Consider the following 22,622-nt stretch of genomic DNA (forward strand, 5'->3'; position numbering starts at 1 on the left):
GCCACAGCACACTTCAGACTGTGTACCAAGCTTAACGATGATTAACAAATTTGTGCCTTTGATCTTAAAGCTACCGAGGTGTCTCTGGCCAGATGAGGGCAACAAACCTGTCAATCATCGTTAACTTTCAGTACCAAGCTCAAGCTGCACTGGACACTTTGGCAGCACTATTTAGCAGGAGGAAGGTTGTGGCGCTGTAGGAGCATGAAGCAGAAATTTTTTTTTTTTTGGAATTAATAACCCTTATCACCCGATTCCGATCCTCTGAAAAATGGTGCGATGGGTCCGATTTCCGATCATGTGATAGGATCGGGACATTTCTAATGAATACAATGTAGTCATAGTGAGTCAACCAGTCTTCCAAAACAGAGCTATTCAAGTCTGGTGAAAATTCTTCTAGTTTTAATATCGCAATATATTGCATACCACCCCCAAAAATCGCAATGTCACCTTTTTCCAATATCGTTCAGCCCTAGTGTTTACTAAGCTTAAATTTTGTTTGAATGCGAAATCATATTGGAGGTATTGCCTCCCTTGGCAGCCACCCTCCGCAAACATGTTTTACATGTCGGTTGGCCCTCCTCTAAGCCGCGGCCGTCTGAAACTTTTCTGTAGCCGAAGTATTCCCATACCAGCGATTTTGTTTTCTTCGATGGGAAAACTTCAGGAGTTTAACCTCCTCCAGCCATCGTGTAGCACAGCTGTTTCATTGAGACTGACCAACAATCTGTGGGGGAGGGTTGAGCCTTACAGCTGTAAGCGAGGGTTTCCCCATATATTTTTGGGACATAAATAATAGCTAATTCCTTAGGGACAGTATGACGAAAAAATGTTGCTGTTTTGAAACCTTGACGATTTCATACCACGGTATACCTTGAAACCGGTAATCGGCACGTACCTAGAGTAGAGTTGTCCGATATTATCAGGTAGCCGATAATATCAGCCAATAAAAACATTTAAAAATTACATTGGATAATATCGACATCGGTTTTTCATTATCAGTTGTGGGCCAATATGCATATGGTAGTGTCTTATTTGCACTTGTTCATATTGCAAACATCAGTTTTTTTGGATCATTTTGATTTCGACAATAAATATAATGGAGCAATATAGGCACTTTTCCATAGCTTCAGTTGAAGTTCTTATTTTTCACAGAATGTTTATTTGGGAAAAACTTGGTTGTTACATTTATCATTATTAAAGCATCCACTGGGGCATCACAATACACATCACAATACAATTAGCCATATTATGTTAAGTCCACAACCACATATATTGATATATATTTGGAGTTATCGGGTTATCGGTTAAAAAGTCATTATCAGACTCTGGTTAAGAGTAACAACTTTTCACTAAGAATACGGATCCCATAACAAAGTTCTGCTCCAAAGCGACTTGGCCACACCAAAGTGCTTGACCAAGCACGACATGACATCAGCAAAACTTCAAACAACACCGCACTTCCTGTCTGTTCTTACATCCTCTTTAATACTCTGAGAAGTTATAGATGATCTCCTGAAACAAAGATGTCAAGGTTATTTGGGCAACTTAAATCTGTTATTTCTTCAAAATCTGATGCAAAACTAACTACCACCTAATAGCCGCCAGCAAATGGCGGCTGTTCTTACTTTTTTCAAGGCAGACTCTTTTCTTATATTGATTCATGACTGCATGTCTACATCTATAAGACGGTCACTTGATGCAGTTTTGTTGCCGCCAGTTAATGTAGGTTGTAGTCGGCCAATTGAAAAAAGAAAGGGTGCGGAAGTCTCATGATTGTGGGACATGCGTTGGCCTGGAGGCATGTGGCAAATGCTACAGAAAAGGCTTTCACTCCTCTCTGAGAAATGCAGCCAAGCACACAAACAGAAAAAACCTCATACAGTTTATATAATACTTAGTACAATTTTATCCTTAAGCCTTGTGTGTGTAAACTCGACACGAATTAGGAGAGTTCTTCATTTCATCATCAATGTCTGTCTGATGATTGGCATTTGATGAAAGGCCCAGCTTTAGTTGGAAGGGTATCATACTTGCCATTCTCTAACAAGGCAATGCCAAGTTTGACAAACACATGTTGTTTCTGTAAAATACATCAGTGTTTCATGACAAAGAAACCTTTTTGAAAATGATGCACCACAGGTTTTCCCCTAGGATTTTTTTGAAGCTGTGGTGGTGGGCTGCATCGGAGTCGGACAGCCTCACCATGTCGTGCCACAGCGAAATTGCGTCATATCATGACAAATGAGATTTTAGTTTTTCCAATTTTTTCTTCCCCAAGAAGGATTCATTAGGTGCATTAGCCAGCCTAATGTCGTAGTTCTCAGCTACGGTACATGTACGTAAAATGCGTAGCTGATTACGGCTACATTACCCTGCGTAATAATACGACTTTTTCTCGTAGCAGTAGTACGACTTAATCTCGTAGTCCTTCTTTTTCCTTTTATTTGGCTGTAATACGTACTATATTATCACAACAATAATAGTCCTTCTGTTAACAGACCTATTTCAAGGAGTAAGGGGAAATTCTTTTTATTTGGCTGTAATACGTACTATATTATCACAACTATAAAAGTCCTTCTGTTAACAGACCTATTTCAAGTAGTAAGGGGAAATTCTAATAGCTGTGTAAAGAGTTTTACCAGTTTCTGTGGGAAGGTGAATGTTTTTTGTTGTTGTGAACAACACAAACGCACATCGAGTTACCATTTGGCTTATCAAGGGCTGGTATGAGAGTCATTTTTTGAGTGTCTCAGAGCTCGTGAAAAAAAGCGCATTTATGTAGGTTTCATCAGCCGTGATTGTGTATATCCGTCCGCCGAACTATATATATGGTGGAAAACACTCAGGTGACTTGAAGTTCCGCTCTGAGACTCCCAAATTAGCCAACTTTCAAAATTGTCCGATATACACGTGTGATACATCATTGGAAAGCTTAAAATCTCAAATTTCTGGGGGAATTAAAATTTTGAACAGGAGGGCATTTTTTAAAAATAAAAGTTTTTTAAACAAACAAACAAAAAAAAACTATCTGGAGGTGAGAGCACGCGAGAGCAGAATTACAGATGCCCTGACTTTAACAAGATATTATCACGTACTTACCTTGTTTCGATCCAAAAACTCCATGTAGCATGTATCACTGAGTGTCAGGACACAGCTGTGAATGGCCACAGCTGGATTTTTGGGGGATTTTATGGGTAAAACATGGCAATATAACAAGGGTCGCGATGCAGAAATCGCAGACATCAAGGAGTGGTCGAGATTTTCTTTTTCATATATTTACCCTTTTAAACGTTTTTTTTTTCCAATTTTTCTTTGTTTGGATCGATTATATATCATCTATCATATCGGAGAAAATGCGACAGTAACAAAAAAAAAATACAATTAATCGATAGTTATGAGGTAGCTATCCGTGACTTTTACAAATGCCATTTTTTCCCCATTGTGACATAATTTGTTTAAAAGTTTAAAATATGTGAGTGAATCATTTTTAAAGTCGTTTTTTTAAAAACAAAATATGAGATATCAGTTAATGATTCTAAGCTAAAAACGACATTTTGAATGATAAATATAATTATCCTCGTTTTATGGCTGCGTTGAAACAAAAGCGGTTGGGCGACGTCTGTAAACGAGGGTTTTCAGGGTAAAACGGACAAATTAAAAATAGTTCGGGGGCTTAATGCACCATGAATCTGCTATGGCAGCATATAGACATATTGTTCTATCAAACACAGCAGTTCTTTAGGCTTAACATACAGCAGTTTATTTTATACAGGGTTGCAAGAGCAGAAACTGCTTTTTCAGTCTTGGCTGTTTTTTCCGCCATATATAAGATATAAGATAGCTAGATAGATATAAGCAGGCTTGCCCCTCTGCTATTGGATGTGTTGTTGAAGATAGCGCGGTGGTGCCCGCCTCTCTGCGCAAATTCATTTCAACTTGCCGTTCTATCAAAGACAGCCGTCCACCGCTCACTTTCGCCGAAAAGTCCGATCCAAAATACTGTAATGCCCCGGGTGGGGGGGAAGAAGGAGAGGAGTCGGTATTGGCTTACACACAGAAAAACAATAACAAAGTAACAGTGGGCTGCCGCGACTTGCGACCGCTATGTCTCGCTATCCCGCCCGTTTTGTTAAATTTATGTATGTATGTATGTATTTATTTATTTTTTTAATCTCACCCTTTCTCCAATTCTTCCTACTCGCTTCCCCTTACGCCACAGCTCGCCAGTCCGATCGTCTCTTAAGGGAGCCGCGCTTAGTTACGGACATTACAATCCACAATGAATAGGTTGCCGCAGAACCCCTCACATTAGGCTGCCGCTAGTTTGAAACGGCCTCAAAAAAATCTTTTATATGTATGGGACACCCTCTACTACCGTCTCAGGATTTCTGTGGAATCATTACAAACCAACAACAAACTGCAGTGTTCATCTTGACTACAGGTATCTATACTTCTTTGACAGGAGCATCAAATATATCAAGTACAGTACTTAAATCCTTAGGTGGGGTTCAGGTGCTTGCTGAATGATACCACAGTGCTATTAAAGCCTCAAGGCTGACAGGGAGTTGGCGCTGTTTACAGATGGGGCTGTGTCCTTATCAACATGCTTCTCCGCAATCCTGCATTAAATTCATTTTGTCGTTACATACCAGGGTTGGGAACCTCTGGGTACCTCATGATACTATACGATTTGTGATATAAGGCTTACGATAATGATCTCACTATATGACGACTCAGCAATTACCGATACATGGGCCAGGAAATTATTGTAGAATATTATAAAAAACAACTAATAAACAGAAAAACAAGATATTTCCATTCTCTTGTTGTGAATTGGAATTAGTTTATCACGAGTAGAAGTCCAATCCGTTTGAAGTGGGATGGATGGCAGCGTATGAACAAAAGTCTGTGGCAGCCAATGCCAAGCAATGAGTTAATTTTTCGGGCATTTAAAGTCATTACATGTTGATTTTTAGTTGCTTCCCTTTCCTTTTGGGGCATTTACAGGCCATTTTCTGTTGATTTGGGGCATTTACAGGTCACTTCCTGTTAATTTTGGGTAACTAAAAAGGAAGTGACTCAAGAATATCTTCTACTGAATAGGGAGTTGCTCAAAATCAACAGGAAGTGACCTGTAAATGACCACAAAAAACTAACTGTGAATGTTCTGGTGACACAAAAAACTAGCTGTGAATGTTCTGGTTTCACCGTTTCAGTGCCATTGATGCCGCCAGACGTCCAATCCAGTTAAAATGAATTGGATTTCTACCGCTGTCAATGGCAGCCAATCAATTAATGTAGGCACAATTCTAATGGAAGATTTTGGTAGCGAAGTGTTGTTGTTTTTATTTTTAATTCGATTTATCGAATCTTGGTGGGAGCATATTGATAACCTTTACGATATATTGTCACACCTCTAGTGACAAGCCTACATGGGGCCATGTACTTATCAATCTGCTTCTCTAAACAGTTGCGTTAAATTAATTTTGTCATTTACTAAGGTATTAGCATCTCCGCCTCTGTCATGAATGTGTTTGCTAAAAGCAATCTGCTGTGTTTTTCAAGGATGAACCACTTATCCTTCAGCGAGCTTTGTTGCCTCTTCTGCTGCCCGCCTTGCCCCAGTAAGATCACGGCCAAGCTGGCCTTCCTCCCCCCAGAGCCTACCTACAGTCTGATGTGCGACGAGAGCGGCAGCCGCTGGACGCTGCACTTGTCCGATCGTGCCGACTGGCAGTACTCATCTCGTGAGAAGGAAGCCATCGAGTGTTTTATGACGCGCACCTCCAGGGGCAACCGCATCGCTTGCATGTTTGTCCGCTGCTCGCCCAGCGCCCGCTACACGCTGTTGTTCTCCCACGGGAACGCGGTGGACTTAGGCCAGATGAGCAGCTTCTACATTGGTCTGGGTTCCCGGATCAACTGCAACGTCTTCTCATACGACTACTCCGGTTACGGCGCCAGTTCCGGGAAACCCTCCGAGAAGAATCTGTACGCTGATGTGGACGCCGCCTGGCAGGCGCTCCGCTCCCGGTAAGTAGGCTTGAAAAGTGATGGATGCGTGCGTGTTAGTGTGTGGCTGAGAACGGTAAAAATCAAATGGAACACAAGTGAGATTGCATGTAGATGACATTTTCCAAAGACTTGAATTAGAGGGCATTTTATGTCTCACACAGCAGTTTCTCAGTAAATCTACTTGTCCTGAAAGGAAATCTAAAATAGCTGTTTCTGAGTAAATCTATTTGTCCTGAAAAAAAATCTAAAAGAGCTAAGAGAAATGAATGCTTGAAGATAAAAAAAATAAAAAATAAAAATAAAAGTAAGTCTGGAGTACCCATCTTCTGAACCCTTATCCTTACTTGGGTTCTGGGGGTGGTAGAGCCTACCTCAGCTAACAACGGGCAGGACTGGTTACCAAATTCAATCTCAACTAAAATGATTTAAATTAAGTTTTAAATGTTATTTGGAAGGGTGTAACAATATCTTGAAAAGGCGATATCTCGATACTTTGTATTAGAGTAGTCCAATAATGACTTTTTAACTGATAACACAATATTGTCCAACTCCAAAAATCTGTAATCATACCGATATATGCTGTCGTGGACTTAACATATTATGGCTAATTGTATTTTGATGCCTCACTAGATGCTTTACTAATAAATGTAACAACTTCAAGGTTTTCCAAATAAACATTCTGTGAAAAATAAGAGAACAACTTCAACTGAAGGTATGGGAAAAGTGCCTATATTGCACCACTATATTTATTGTTGAAATCAAAATAATGCGAACATAGTGCAAACATCAGTTTTTTGGATCAAGTGCAAGTACAACGTGCCAATAAGGCACTTATTCTGTCCCGTGTGTGTGTGTGTGTGTGTGTGTGTGTGTGTGTGTGTGGGTATGTTTGGCTACACAAATCGACAGATAGCGAACAAATCAGGCTCTAAAGAGAAGTCAAGACGCTGGAGTAAAGTTGAATTGGCTTTACTGTTATCATCTTTCTCTTGACAAGAGCACTGATACATTTTTGTAAAACTGAAAACAAAAAAACATTGTGTCAATAACATGAAATAGTCACAAGATGGAGCAAAGTATACACCACTTGTCATTTTGAATAGCAACTGGTAGCTTGCAAGCAATGAAATAATGTCACATTTGACCACAAAAGCAAACAAAACAAAATATACGCATCTACAATGTACTACTCAACACTCATCAATATAAAACAGAAGAATAATATCAATTACAAGCGATGCTTGTAAAAGGCACAAACATCGTGGTGTGATGGCAAGAACTGTTATGGTACACTGGCTGCAGACGTTAGCTCGTCCATTTAGCTCTATTTGCGATGAGCTTGCGTCAAAATATGAATTCGTCAGCAGAAAGTGCTGGAACTTATCAAAACTAATTACACCTAAGCACCAGCAGAGTGTGACAGCATCAGAAACAAAGACCGGCAATAAGTGGATATGACAGCACTGCCACATGCATATTGGTCCATAACCAATAATGACAAAACGATGTCGATATTATCCGATATTATTTAAATAAGCTCTTATAGGCTGATAATATCGGCCACCCAATAATATTGGACAACTCTACTTTGTAGCCCAAAAGGTTATCGTTATGCTCCCACCAATAAGCAATTTGTTTTAAAAAGGTGTCAAAAAAAAGAACCAACAAGTTGCTACCAAAATCTTCCATAAGAATAGTGTCTACATTAGCTCACTGACTGCCATTGACGGCGCTAGACTTCCAATTCATTTTCGACTGGATTGGACGTCTTGCGCGGTCAGTGGCACTGAAACAAGAGCATTCACAAGTCACTTCCTGTTCATTTTTGGCCATTTACAGGTAACATCCTGTTTTTTTTTTTTAGTCACTTCCTATTCATTTCGGGACATTCTTGTGTCGCTTCCTTTTCAGTAAACCAAAATCAACAGGCAGTGACCTGTAAATGCCCCAAAATCAACAGGAAATTACTGAAAATCAACAGGAAATGGTGTCAATTGCCCTCACATTAACTCACTGCATGGCGCTGGCTGCCACTGACAGCCATCTGTCCAATCCGTTTGAAGTGGGATGGATGGCAGCGAATGAACTGCCAAGCCCTAGCGTCAGTTTGTTTATTTGGCGCAGGAGGAGAGGGAAACTGTTATGTTCCACGCGTTTCCTGCTGTAAGACAAACAAACGGTGGACAACAGTTTCAGTTAAAAAGAATGGCTGTTATGAACTTGCTGAACCCAAGCTGCTTCTGTGTCCGAAAAGATTTTTTCCATTGACACTTACTGACTTTTAGCAAGTCTTTGTGCAGTCCTCTGAAGGTGTTGATGAGCTGCTATTCGTGTCAGTCACATGAATTTAGAAGTTTAACAATGTTGCTCGTAGAAAAGTGGGAACATTTTCCTCTTCATTTACTGGCTGTTTGTTCTCTTTGCACCATGAACGCTAATGTTTACCTGCGCGTCATAACATGCAAAGTCTAGGTTGATTAAACAACTTTTTATTGCCCACAGACCAGGTTTACAAAGAGACCGATTTTGATGGACCCGCATGAAAGACATTTAAATGCCACTGAGCGTGGCAGCAAATGAACAAATAACTTTTTTTTTAAATTAAAAAAAAAAAGATACTGTACTATAGAGTAAATAATGTGATTCATGTTTGAGCCGATTAGTCATTTATCCCTTCATGCCTACATTTACATTTAGCTAATTGGCTGCCATTGACGGGGCTTGGCATCCAATTAATTTTGACTGTGAAGGGCAAATGAAGAGTTCATACATGCCATTTCATACATGTAATTCTTTAACTGACCACCACAACACATACTCTGTGAATACTATACATATGAATTGAATGAGTTAACAAATACACATGCATTTGGAGAAAACATTAGTACGTGAAAATGCGGATAACAAATAACTTGATACCTCAACGATCCTTTTGACATCCCACGTAAAAAAAAGTCACCAGCTTCGTCAGGTTTTCAGTAATTTCTTTCAGAACTTGCGCAACACAATACGTCTACTGTCCGCCGTAGCCGACGCCACAAAAGCATGAAAAGAGAAAGTAAAAACTACCGCACCTCTCTCACTGTCATTAGTCACATGGTGCGATCAGCAACAGCATGCAAAACATAACAGAGACATTCGAACCAGTGTTGTTTTCGTCAACGCTGACTATAACGAAAATATTTCGTCGTCGAACAATTTTTTCATGACAATGACGAGACGATAATGAGCTAAAAATGTGTCTGGATGTATCTTTCATGTGACATGCTGCGTCCCCCCCCAACTCACCCACTACAAGAACAACACTGATTAGAACCCAAGTTGTTCCATTATTATGATTATTAATATTATTATTTCGATTTGTATTTACAGTTTATTTGTTTTGCTATGTGTAATTGCAATTTCTTATTGTTCCATCAGTATTTATCAAGGGTTTAGCGTAGGTTTCTGGGCTATGGAACAAATTAATTATAATGTATTCTTATGGGAAAATCTAGCTCGAAATATGACCATTTCGACTTACAAACTAGGTCCTGGAATGAATGAAATTTTAAAGTAGAGGTACCACTGTATAGAAAATTTAATTGAAAAATATCACCAAATTTGGAAAATCCTAAATTAAAAAAAAAATTCTGATGATTTAAAGAAAAAAAATAGGAGAAAATATCGAAAATTAATTTAATTAAAAAAACAACAACACATTTTTAATTAAACTACTTTTTAAAGGGATCCACGGATAGAAAGACTTGTAATTCTTAAAGTATAAACGTTATTATGAGTTAAAATAATTTGATATTGAAACCCCTCTTGATGTTTTCATTTTTATAAAATTTCTAACATTAGTTTAAAAAGCAGGTTGCTATCGTTTTTGACGTCGCAGGGCAGTGACGTCACATAGTTACACTGCCGGGCTTCCAGAGTATGACTGTAGCAACACAAACATGTCATCTGTTCAACCCTTTCAATTTGAAACCAAGAGGAACAGTAATGAGCATGACAGGACTGCACAAAACGAGCAGCAAAAGCATAATGAACAGGAAAGACTGGATGAAACGAGTCGACAGTATGACAAAACCGACATTCTGCCAAAGTGTGCTACATCGGCGAAACGTTCTACATGCGGCAAATTCGACACACAAAGTACTACCATGCATTTTCAGCTCCTTTTGTTTAGATACATACAGACAGAACATACTAAAGATGCCTGAAGAAAATACTTGAATTTAGTAATATCAAATAAGGGTGGTTTAAGTATACTACGTGACTAATGTGGTCAACAGATCAACAATCTGCTTTAAAGCTACCACAAGAAAACACAATGCTGAAAAGTATGAGAAGGAAACGCATGCAAAAAGTATTTTTAGCCAATGAAAAGGTCGTAAAAGACTCAATAAAACAACAAATAGTAAGTACTCGCCGCTTTTAGCCGATGATGTGTGTGTGACCATGTGTTTGACGTCTCGCCGTGTAGAAGGAATTGCAGTAAACCAGTAGTATTCGTCGAGTGACAGTGACAATCTACTTGATCACCTCGAGCGTGAATAAAACATGGCGCCCTCCGTAGGTCAAAATTTGTTCTAAATTTTATAGATTTTTAGATCGATGGCAATATTTTATGTGATTCTAATAACATATTTTAGTTAAAGAGAACAACGGTGGCTTATTTGAGCCTACAAGTTTTTAAGTCTGAGGTTGCCTTTAGAAATGTAAAACATAAATTTAAATTTATCATTACTGTTTTACTTTTTTTTTTGTGTTTTTGTTTTTTATTTTGTATTTTCAAAATTAGCTCTACTTTTCAATTAAATTTTCTATGTACTTTTGTATTTCTCCAATGCTCTGTGTTTTTGTATAATGTAAATTCAAGCATCAAGGTATTAATTGCAAACATTAATCAACTATTCAAATAATGATTTGTGACAGCCCTAGTGAAGCGTTGACAAAGCTATGCCACCTGTTTTACTACAATGTGCGTCACTTGCCACCTCCTCCCTTGCGTTAGTCATAGGACAAGAGGTTCTTTCACCTGAGCAGGGAGTGGTTCAGCTATTGAGTCAACAGACTCCAAAGCAGAAGACCAATTATCATACTAAAGATGACGAAAGCTGGCAGTGGAATGTGCTAAGTGTAGCATATGTGCGCATTTCTCGGACTTAATAGTATAATTTCCCTTGCTCTCTGAGATGGAGGCGGGCCAGCAGTCCAACCTGCCTGTCTAATACAGTGGTAGCCTAGCAACTGATTCGCAATGAGCATTCAGACCTAGGCCTTCCCACACTGTGGCCAGGGAAAAACAAACGAACAACTCATGTCCTACTCTATCGGCCTATACAGCAACAAGTACCACCTCAAATAATACTTGGTTATACAAGTACCACGATCAAGGACCATATTAAGGCTCCCATTGATGGTGTGCTTACTTTTGACAAACTAATTTAAATTCACAGCTGAAATCAGCCACACAGAGGTAGGTAGAGTTGCCAAAAGGGTTACTCAAGTACGAGTAGCATTAGGTCAAAATAATGTTATTCAAGTAAAACAAGCCATCCAAATAATTTACTCAAGTACATGTAAAAAAAGTATTCAGTGAAAATAATACCCAGGTATAGAGTAATTGCTTACTCATTTTTTAAAAGAATACTATATATTTTTTATAAGCACATTGCAATCTACATGACTGTTATTACTATTATACAGCACTATAACCAATTATATGACCAAATTATGCCCAAAAAATACACCAAAATAATTGAATTCCGAATCTACAGAAATGAAACATCACCCGGCCAAGAGAGCATGAGTGCCCTCTAGTGGAAAAAACAAATGTCCTACTATGATATTAAAATGATCTTATCTCCGTTTTCTGTGGTCTGTCAGTGCCAAATAAAAACGGAGAGAGTTTGAAATCCACACTTTCTAGTTGCTCTATGTTAAATACTTTATTTTTTACGCTAAGAGTAGCCTGAGTCGTATAATTTATACCTTAGAGCTTTTTTAACTCATTGCCCTTGTAATTCAAGTATCCTTTGAGGTTCAGGAATATTTACCCTACTTCTTCTCTCTGGGTTGGAAATTGGAGAGTCAAGACTTGAAGAACAAAGGAGAAAATGAGGCATAACACTGGATATATGTCAAGACAAATTGATGCTGGCTGTAACCACGCTTCCATGGCTGACTATCACATGATGAGGTCTTTTTGAGCCTAGATTGTAGGTTATTGTGCTAGTTTGGTTTGCTAAGAGACAATTTAAATGCAAGTGCAGCTGCTTTCCTCAATGCTGCCAAGACAGAAGGCAGCTTGTTATATCTGTTGTCTTCCCACTCGTGCTGAATACTGCTTGTTGCTTTGTCATTTTGAATGATAATGCTAGGGTGAAAGATACATACTCTGTCCTGTCACCTGATAAGTAGGCCGACACGCCCTGCAATACTGTCACATGGACCTCATTGTGACATTGATGGTTGACGTAGTGAAACTGGCATATATGTGATGATCAAGGGATTATTTTGACAGCTGATTAATCACTATTTATTCTTGCGAGTTGACTTGTACCTATATACATATACAGTGTACATATATATGGCGGAAAACACAGACAAGGCTGAAAAAGCAGTTTCTGCTCTTGCACCCCTCTTTAAAATAAACTCACCGCTGTTCCAACGATAGTCTGGTGACCATTCTGCGGATCAAATTCCCAGGGCGGAGCAAGCCACAGCAAACGGACAGCGGAGTTAACCAATCAGCGACGGGTGGGTGTGACGTTGATAAAGCGACAAGAAACCCTAGCGCGAAGGAATAAACATACGAGGTGAAATGAGAAGTTTATTCAACATGGCTAGCGCAAGACACTGTTGGTTTTAACAACTCGATGTGTTTTTGGTCATTTAAAACTGAATTTTTTTTGCTCTCCCTCCCGTTCGCCATCTGTGTTGTTGTGGATACGACTTCCGACGCGTAAGAGTGACGTTGCTCGTTAAGAACACGTCACGCAAATAAACGAATCTGATTGCACGGATAATTTCGTTCTGGCTCGAGAGGCCAACAAGGAGCTTGCTCCCTGACTCTTCTAACAGTGTTTGAAAAATACAGTGAGAACAGTAGGCAAGCTATTGACAGCGCGTGACTACCAATTCATTTTAACTGGGAGGATTAACTGTGAATGCTCATCTTTCAGTGCCATTGACAGTGCTGGACGTCTAATCCATTCAGACTGGGAGGGGCAGATTAATTACTCATTTTTATTTCGTTCATGAATTTTTAAAATTAACATTGTATTCATTTATGAATGTACAGTGGCACCCTGACATACGATCCTTTCGACATCCGACGTAAAATATGACTTGTCATTTGTCTCACCATATGACGACTTGCTTGGAATACGACGATTTATGACAGCGTCGCAGTTTCATTGTTTTCCCGCAAGATGGACGCACGGCGGATTTTTTTGTGAGAGAAATCAACATGGGTCCCAAGAAGGTTAGTGCAAGTGGTGAAAAAAAAGGAAAAAGGGGACGCTTATCATTGAAATTAAGATGAAAATGATGGAATATGTCTATCATCTGGACGGTCCTTTTCCGACCTCCGTTCGCCAGTCTTAAAAAGTTAAGGTGACAATTATTATTATTGTGACATCGGGAAGGAAGTCGCCAGCTTTGTCAGGTTTGTAATCATTTATTTCGGAAATTGTTCTACACAACACGGCTATTGTCTGCCATAGATGACGCCAACAACAACAGAAGATGGAAAGTGTAAGTAAAAACTAATGGTGTCAAATGGTGCGTTCAGGAACAGCATGCAAAACACAAACACCACATTAAAACCCGATTTGTTACATTATTATTATTCCGATTTGTCTTTATAATTCATTTGATTTGCTATGTGTACAATGATCCCTTGCTACTTCACGCTTCAAACTTCGCCCTCTCAGTCCATCGCAGATTTTTTTTTCAGTTAAAAAAAATACTAATGAGCTGTCCCAAGCCGATCGAGTAGTCGCTCTCCTTCCCTCCCTCTCCCTGCTCTTTGTTCAACAGGCGTGCACTGGAGTTGTTTATTAAAGTTAAAAATGATTGACAGATGTTTGGGTTTGATGTTGCCAGAGACACGAACTTCAAAGCGCTGCATGCGTCAATCATCTTTAACTTGTTAAACATTTGCTGTGGCAACTCATTGTGTGTAAGTGAGCAGCTTGAGCGGATTTGAGTGCACTCACTCAATGAAGCATTTAATAGAGCCAAGCATTTTTCTACTACTTTATTCTGGTTTACAAATAATTTGGTGGAACAGTAACATGTTTAAAATTTAACTCATAATTATTACATTTGAAGTTCTTAAAAACCATGTATTAAAACATGCCTGCCCTCCCAGTTCAAAATTTTTGGATGTCTATTGCTGTCAAAGGCATGAAATGAGTTGGTGAAAGTGGCGAATATTGTTGTTTTTTTCCCCCATTCAATTAAGGTGACAATATTCCAATGTAATTCCACAAACACCAAAAAGGAGCACCAGTCCTCTTTCTTTATAGCAGTCAAATGTCACATGTAGAGAAAATTGGCATGGATTTAGCATAATCAGCTCACGTGCTGCTCACTCGGGTGCACCATGTTCAAAATAATCTGCCGTGGAATTTCTTCCTCTGCCTTTTTTACAGTCCAGTCGCGCTTTCCGAGTCAAGTTTTACCTGATGGTCATTAAACGCTTGTGTGCTTAATTTAGGATGCAGCAATCTGTGAGTCATAGCTGACTACGTCATTTCGCTTGCAGGCGTGTGTATGTGTGTGGCTGATTGTAAATTTCTAACCTCCGCTCAATACATTCGCTGCCATTGACGGCGATAGATGTCAAATCCATTTGAGCTGAACGTGCCCAGGCCAAATTTATTGGACGTTTATCGCCGTCAATCAAGTCAATGATTTAATGTAAGAAATAACATTACAGCAGTTACAACAGGTTGCGGATCTGTTTTCTTAGTTTGTATTCAGATGACTTTATTATGTTTTAATATTCCAAAGTAATGTAAAAACAATTTAATCATATATATATATCCATTACCGTGATAGATGTAGCAATCCCGAGCGATAGCAACATCAGGAAAAAAAAAACATGAAAAGCTGGGGAAATATCAAGGGTTGAAGGAAGAGTTGGAGAAAATGTGGGGAGTGAAGGCAAGAGTGGTGCCAGTAGTGATCGGGACACTAGGGGCAGTAACCCCCAAGCTGGGTGCATGGCTCCAACAGATACCAGGAACAACGTCCGACGTCTCCATTTAGAAGAGCGCAATCCTAGGGACAGCTAAGATCCTGCGCAGGACCCTCAAGCTCCCAGGCCTCTGGTAGAGGACCCGAGCTTGAAAGGAGAGACCATACCGCCCGGGTGGGCGAGACGATATTTTTTATTTATATATATAATTATATATATATATTTTAGGGCTGTCAAAATTATCGCGTTAACGCGCGGTAATTAATTTTTTAAATTAATCACGTTAAAATATTTGACGCAATTAACGCACATGTCCTGCTCAGACAGTATTCTGCCTTTTGGTAAGTTTTACAGCAAGGTTTTTTGTGCTGTCTAACAGCGAACTCTTGTGGTCGCTTTGCGACATGGTTTATTGCTTTCTTGCCAGTTCAGTATGGCTGCACGACGTCTCGGGCTGACGCCTACGTTGTAATGTTGTGCTTATATGATCCTTGGACAAGATTTGTCCGTAAGTATGGTCGTTGTAAAGAATGTACATATTATATTAGTAAGCGAAATGTTATATTTTTTTGTATGAGACGGTTTTTGTTTATGTTCAGTGAACCTGTATAGCGTTCTAAGCTAACGTTGTTGCTAATGCAATGCTTGTGTACTTTTTTTTGTAGTTTCACTACGGTCTAAAGAGGACAGTGGTTTGAGGCCATTTTATTAATAAATCAGATGAAAAAGGAAGAAGTCCGATTATTAAGGCGTCGTTCACTAGCTGTCTAGCTTTGGAAAAAGTAGACGCTTCGGAGTGAGGACAGCATAGACAGATTTAAATGACAGTAGAGTGAAATGCCCACTACAGTCCTTATGTACCGTATGTTGAATGTATATATCCATCTTGTGTCTTATCTTTCCATTCCAACAAATTATTTTACAGAATATATATATAATTTACAGAAAAATATGGCATATTTTATAGATGGTTTGAATTGCGATTAATTACGAATCATTTTTAAGCTGTAATTAACTCGATTAAAAATTTTAATCGTTTGACAGCCCTAATATATATATATATATATATATATATATATATATTTTAAACACATATAAATAGTATTCAGTTTTTCCCTGTGTTTTTGCGTCAAGTAGATGCTAAATCAAGTGGAGCTTAATTAAAATGCATTATAAAGTAATAATAAAATGAAATAATCAACAACAAAAAATAATACATATACTGAATGATGCAAATTAGCAACAACATACATCTATTAAAAAAAAAGATTGAGGCTGTTTTGATCTGAAATGTGACTATTTTGCCAAAATAGGTATCCTGTGTGTTAAAAATAGAAATATGTATAAGATAATTTTCTAATAAAAGGCCCCAAAAAGACAAATTGGAGAATTTTTTTTAGGTCTAAATGATTATTTGACTATCAAAATAGCTCTTGATTAATTTGTTAATTAATTGTGGTAGCCCTTTTTCAGTTTCATTGACGGCAATAGTCGTGCAATTCATTTGGATTGAAATTGAAATGCATGTCTCTCCTCACAGGTATGGCATCCGTCCAGAAAGCGTGATTGTGTACGGCCAGAGTATTGGTACGGTGCCTTCTGTGGACCTGGCCTCTCGCTACGAGAGCGCCGCAGTGATCCTGCACTCCCCACTCACCTCCGGTATGAGGGTGGCCTTCCCTGACACCAAGAAGACTTACTGCTTTGACGCCTTTCCCAAGTGAGTTCTCAATTGGATGTATAGGGTTGTAAGGCCATTATTTTGGTCGTCTGTTAATCACCCATGTTTTTGCCATGAGTCTATGAATCGCTTTAACCATTTATTGGGCACACATTTAACTCATTGACTACGCTAGTCAAAATGGATTGGACGTCGACCACCATCAAAGCCACTGAAAGATTTAGCATTCACTGGCAGTCCTCCCAGTTGAAATGAATTGGATATCTAGCGCCATCAACGGCAGGCAATGAGAAAATAATGTGGAATTCCGGCCCCCAAAAATCAACTTTAGAGTGTTATTGGTAGCCATAACCAGAGGAGGGTAGTAATGTGTTGATGTACTCCTATGCCAAGAGTATCTCTCCCGATTTCACCAATGAGATGTCGCAGCAATAATCACATGACTCCATTATACCAATCAGACACAAGCTTGCAGTTCTATGATCACGCCAGCCTGCTCACGTGGTGTCGATAAAGCACCGTAAAAATGAAGTATTTGACATAGAGCGCTGCCTTCAACATGACTTAAAAGCCCGGATTTTAACATCCCTCCCAGTTTTTATTAGGCACCGATTGACCACGGAAAACCAGAGATGTGATCCTTTCAATTTCATAATAGTAACTATGAAGGAACTATTCACTATTCAAACTAGGAACCATTTTCTCCACTAGAAGGCACTCATGCTCTTGGGACGAATAATGCTTCATTTAATTTTTTCTCTCTCGCTGGAATTCAATGGTTTTTTTTGTATTTCTTTGGCTTAATGTAGTTATGTAAATGGTTACTGTACACTACAGTATCGTTGTAACAACAGTTCATATCGATAACTTTGTGCTGAGAAAAAAAAAAATCAAACAAATTTGTAAGCAGCTACTCACAATGTTACTCATTCTTTTCACTAAATACTTTTTTTTTTTTTTACTTGTACTTGAGTACATTTTTTGGATAACTACTTTTGTAATATTATTTTGAAATAAGGCTACTCTTACTTGAGTACAATTTTTGGTTACTCTACCCCCCTCTGGCCAATAACCAAAGTGTATTTCTATTTTTATTCATTGTAATTTTATTGATTAATAAATCGAATCGAACTAATAAATTGATTAAAAAAAAAAAAAAAAAAAAAAAAAGTGTGAGTATATCAAACTCCCATGTGATACATTAAAACTGTTCAGATCATAAGGACACTCGGTTTCCGGAACTCAGTGTCTAAGCAGCTGAACAGGACAGGTAAAAATAAAATAAAATTAATATTGTATTCATGTATGAATTTATTTAAATATATAATATATATATATACATATATATATAAGACAATCATGATTCCGGATAAAAAATAGTTTTTTTTTTTTTTTTTAATTGCGAAAAATAATCGTGTCTTGATCTTTTCTGATAAAGGCTTAACCCATTCACTGTAACATAGTTATTGTAATTTAATATTTATTACAAAAAAAAAAATATATATATAAATTTTACACATTCTATATTTTATCCATTTATTTTAAATGTTTAATGAAAGATGACCTTTGTAATAAATCAAAAGGAGATATTTGCAAATATCTGCTTTGCTTTAAATGAATTAAAAAAAAAAAAAAACTAGGGAAAAAAAAAGTTTTTGTTTTTATGGTATATTTTTTAATTAATAAAAGAAATAAAAGGCCAAAAACTGCAAATATTCCCTAGTTTCTGTTGTCCTAAATGAAAGATGATTACGTTGTTGATGAATTAAAATTAGAATATTTCCAAATACTGTATCTGCTTAGGAAAATAATCAAACTTACATTGTATTCATAGTCCGATGCACATTTCCAGCTAAAATACAGTATAAATCTCAGAGTACCATAACAGTAAATAACATGATTTATACAACCCCTAGCAAAAAGTATGGAATCACCAGTCTCGGACGAGCACTCACTCAGACATTTTATTATGTAGAACAAACTCCGATAAAAAGCTTGAAAAAAATAATGAATTAGTTCAAAAGTGCAACTCTAGCATTCAGAAACACTAAAAGAAATGAATAAACATTGCGGTGGTCAGTAAATGTTACTTTTATAGAGCAAGTGCAGGGAAATAAATATAGAATCACTCCATTCTGGGGAAAACTTATGAAATCACTCCATTTTGAGTATAAAATACAGACACACCCAGTCAATTTCCTTTCCTTAATTGGGCCCCTGCCTCAGATTAGATCTGCTCGTTAGTCAGCAGTTAAAAACAGGACAGTTATCACACCTTGGAGGGCTGCTGGACCAAGTGGATTCAGAAGAATCATGGCTTCAACAAGAAAGATGTCTCTTGAGACCAAGGAGAGTATTATCAACCTTCTTGAAGAAGGTAACGCTACATGTATGGTTGCCAAACGTGGGCTGTTCACAGTCAGCTGTATCAAAAATCTGGACCAAGTACAAACAGCATGGCAAGGTTGTTAAAGTTAAGCATACTGGTAGACATCCAAACGTCATGACAAACAACTAAAGGCAGTATGTCTTGAAAACCGAAGATGTACAACAAGACAAATGAATAAGAAATGGGAGGAAGCTGGAGTCGAGGTATGCGACGGAACTGTGCAAAATTGCCCAAAGGAAATTTTCTTGCCGGAAAGCTAAAAGGAAACCATCATTGACACTTAAACAGAAAAAAACAAGACTGCAATTGGCTAAGGTGAGGCAATCACGAACTGTGAATGACTGGATGAAGGATATTTTCAGTGATGAGTCAAGAATCTTTATTGGACAAGGTGATGATACTGGAACTTTTGTTTGGTGCCGTTCCAGTGAGATTTACAAAGATGACTGCCTGAAGAAAACATCAACAGGCATGAAAATCTCTCACCTTTCGGCGAAATTCGCCGTTTTGAAGTAAAAAAGGATGACCTACGTGAATCGTGTAGATCCGAGGAGAAAATTTTTAAGGGGGGGGGGGGCATCGGGTGTAGGCATGTGCCAGTTACCTTCACGGATTACCATGCTATGAAAATATCGCGGTTACAAAACCACTAAAATTTCCCGTCATACAGTAGTACGTATTCGTTATTTTTCATGTGTCGAAAATGCAGCCAGACGTGGCTTGGCGCGGCAGCGCTTCCCCCGCTATTCCAGCAAACCCAAAAACAAGCACTCCAAACGCAAGCCGTAAATTCTTCAATTTATTGATCTCTCAAATCGTGGTAACTGAAATATACCAAATGAATACATTTAAAACGTTGTACACTCGTATTTTTCCACATGTGAGTAGCTTCAACAGTTTAGCTTCATGAAAAAGTTCGCCAAAAACAAAACACACATTTTCCTTTCAAATTCAATACACAAAGTTACTAAAAACTTACAAAGACGAATGATAGGCAAGGCTTAGCTAGGACAGCAACTTCATTGACGTTAATCACAGCCGCTGAGAGAGAAACAAGTTTGTATGCGGGGAGGGGGGAAAAAAAAAAAAAAGAGCGTCAAAGATCGCTAATTGCGACAGATGATCTTGTACTAAGCACAAATTCACATTCGCTGGAGGAGGTAAAGTATCACTCCCAATTGTTTTTAGATGAATGCATTTGCCAGCATATTGAATTTGGTGAGTAATGGTTTTCGTTTTCATATTTTGTGGTATGACAAAGTTACTGCCGTTCGTTGCAGCTTGCGTTGAACACTGCCGGAGCGTCCGGTAAAAAAATAGCTCCCGTTAAGGTAGCGTCAAGCTTGTGTATTTAACGGTAATATAAAAGCAGTGTTGTCAATAACGCGGTATCGTAATGCGTAACTAATCTGATTACTTTCTTTCAGTAAAGAACAATCTAACGCGTTCATTTTTCTAAATCAGTAATCTTTCCTTGATGCCTGTGCGTTACTATTTTGTTATTGCCCCATAATGTGTGTAGAATGAAGAATACTGTAGTCATGGGAGTGACATCACATGTCACATTTTTTAATCGGGGATGGAACAAAAAGGGTCACGTGTATTACCATGATGCGTGAGCGCTGGGAGTTTGCGCCCAAAACAACATAGCCATGCTACCTCGCCAGGATGCAATGAAATAGGCAGGAGATATACTACAAACGGCTGCATTTGCACACTGAAAACACAGCCATTGCTTCACATTTTTGTCCAGTAAAGATAACAAAAATATCTTCGTGCGCTGCAAATTTTGCGCTGGCTCAAAAAGACTGTCGACCGCTATAAGCATCCAATTCAAGCACCACTTGGAATAACAGCACAGCAGGTAATACGACAGCCAGGACTTTTTGATACTGCTCGTGCTCAATCCTCGGTTCAAGCTCAGTTGTTGTTGAAGGTTTTGAAAGCTTAGGTTTAAAGAAATTCTAAATATCCATCTTGCCTCCTCAGCTGTAGTTTTGGCTAAGCAATGCAAACGGCTGTCTCTAAGGTTCTATAGTCACATGATCTGTTCGAAAAATAATTTGGACCCATTATGAAATACTTTGAAGGATTCCTGTTCATTTTATTCATTTTTGTTGTTTGTTTTATTGCTCTAAAACTTTTATAGACAACATTTTAATGGCCATATTCAATGGTCTTTATTTTAAAGGGGAAGTTCAGAATTTTTTTACATTAGGCTTAATCTTTGAGTTAGCCGGGGTTTAATTAGTCGTTGGAGTTGATTTGAACAAATTCTATGCAGTTTGACAGTTATTTGTTAGTTTCAGGGCTCCGGAGTGGCTAAGCTAGCGCGAGTCAATGGTGGTTGAAATCAACTCCTTCAACTAATTAAACCCCCGTTAACTCGAATATTAAGCCTTATGTGAAAAATTAAAATGGTCAAATTTGCCACATGTAGGACGTTTTGCCGACGGCGGACATTTTGGCAGAACGCCGGAACATATTTCCTCCACACCTTTCTCACCTTTTTAACCCCTGACCCATTTTCATGCCTGCATCAAGATTTCCTCAGTACTCGATGATATGGGGCTGCATGTCAGGCATAGGCACTGGGGAGATGGCTGTGGTGCACATGTTTACAGTTTTAGACTGCCTTCTTATCCTTCAATTAAAAATATGTTTGGGGATAATGAAATCATTTTCCAAGATGACAATGCATCATGCCACAGAGCTAAAACTGTTAAAGCATTCCTTGGAGAAAGACTAATCCAGTCAATATCATGGCCTGCAAATAATCTCAACCCTATTGAAAACCTCTGGTGAAAAAAATGGTCCACAGCAAGGCTCTGACCTGCAAGGATGATCTGGCAAATGCAATCAAAGAGAGTTAGCACCAAATTGATGAAGAATACTGTTTGTCACTCATCAAGTCCATGCCTCAGAGACTGCAAGCTGTCATAAATGCCAGAGGTGGTGCAACTAAATACGAGAGATTTTTGAGAGTTTTGATTGTTATTTCTTTGGTTGTTTCTCATGATTCCATCTATTTTTTCCTTAGAAAGGAGTGATTTTATATTTATTTCTCTGCACTTGGTCTATAAAAGTAACATTTACTGACCACCACAATGTTTTTTATTCATTTCTTTTAGTGTTTCTGGATGCCAAGTTGCACTTTTGAACTAATTCATTATTTTTTCAAGCTTTTTATCTGAGTTTGTTCTACATAATAAAATGTCTGAGTGAGTGTTCGTCCGAGACTGGTGATTCCATACTTTTTGCTAAGGGTTGTATATGATCAAATGAGTCGACTCATGGCAAAAATAATCGGCGATTAGTCAATTGTGAAAATTGTA

The 22,622-nt window shown here is 38.4% G+C and overlaps 1 protein-coding gene across 2 annotated transcripts in view; it reads left to right on the top strand.

The window, feature by feature from the left end:
• The window catches only part of abhd17b (abhydrolase domain containing 17B, depalmitoylase), a 29,014-nt gene that overhangs the window by 2,052 nt on the left and 4,340 nt on the right, over nt 1-22,622 (top strand). For both annotated transcript variants that reach the window (XM_057832067.1, XM_057832068.1), the window contains exons 2-3: nt 5,569-6,036; nt 16,758-16,937. In XM_057832067.1, coding sequence (XP_057688050.1) covers nt 5,570-6,036; nt 16,758-16,937 — 647 coding nt within the window. In that variant the 5' untranslated portion in view covers nt 5,569. The remainder of the gene's footprint in view (nt 1-5,568; nt 6,037-16,757; nt 16,938-22,622) is intronic.

The sequence above is a fragment of the Corythoichthys intestinalis genome, chromosome 3 (assembly GCF_030265065.1).
Source record: "Corythoichthys intestinalis isolate RoL2023-P3 chromosome 3, ASM3026506v1, whole genome shotgun sequence".
Lineage (NCBI taxonomy): Eukaryota > Metazoa > Chordata > Actinopteri > Syngnathiformes > Syngnathidae > Corythoichthys > Corythoichthys intestinalis.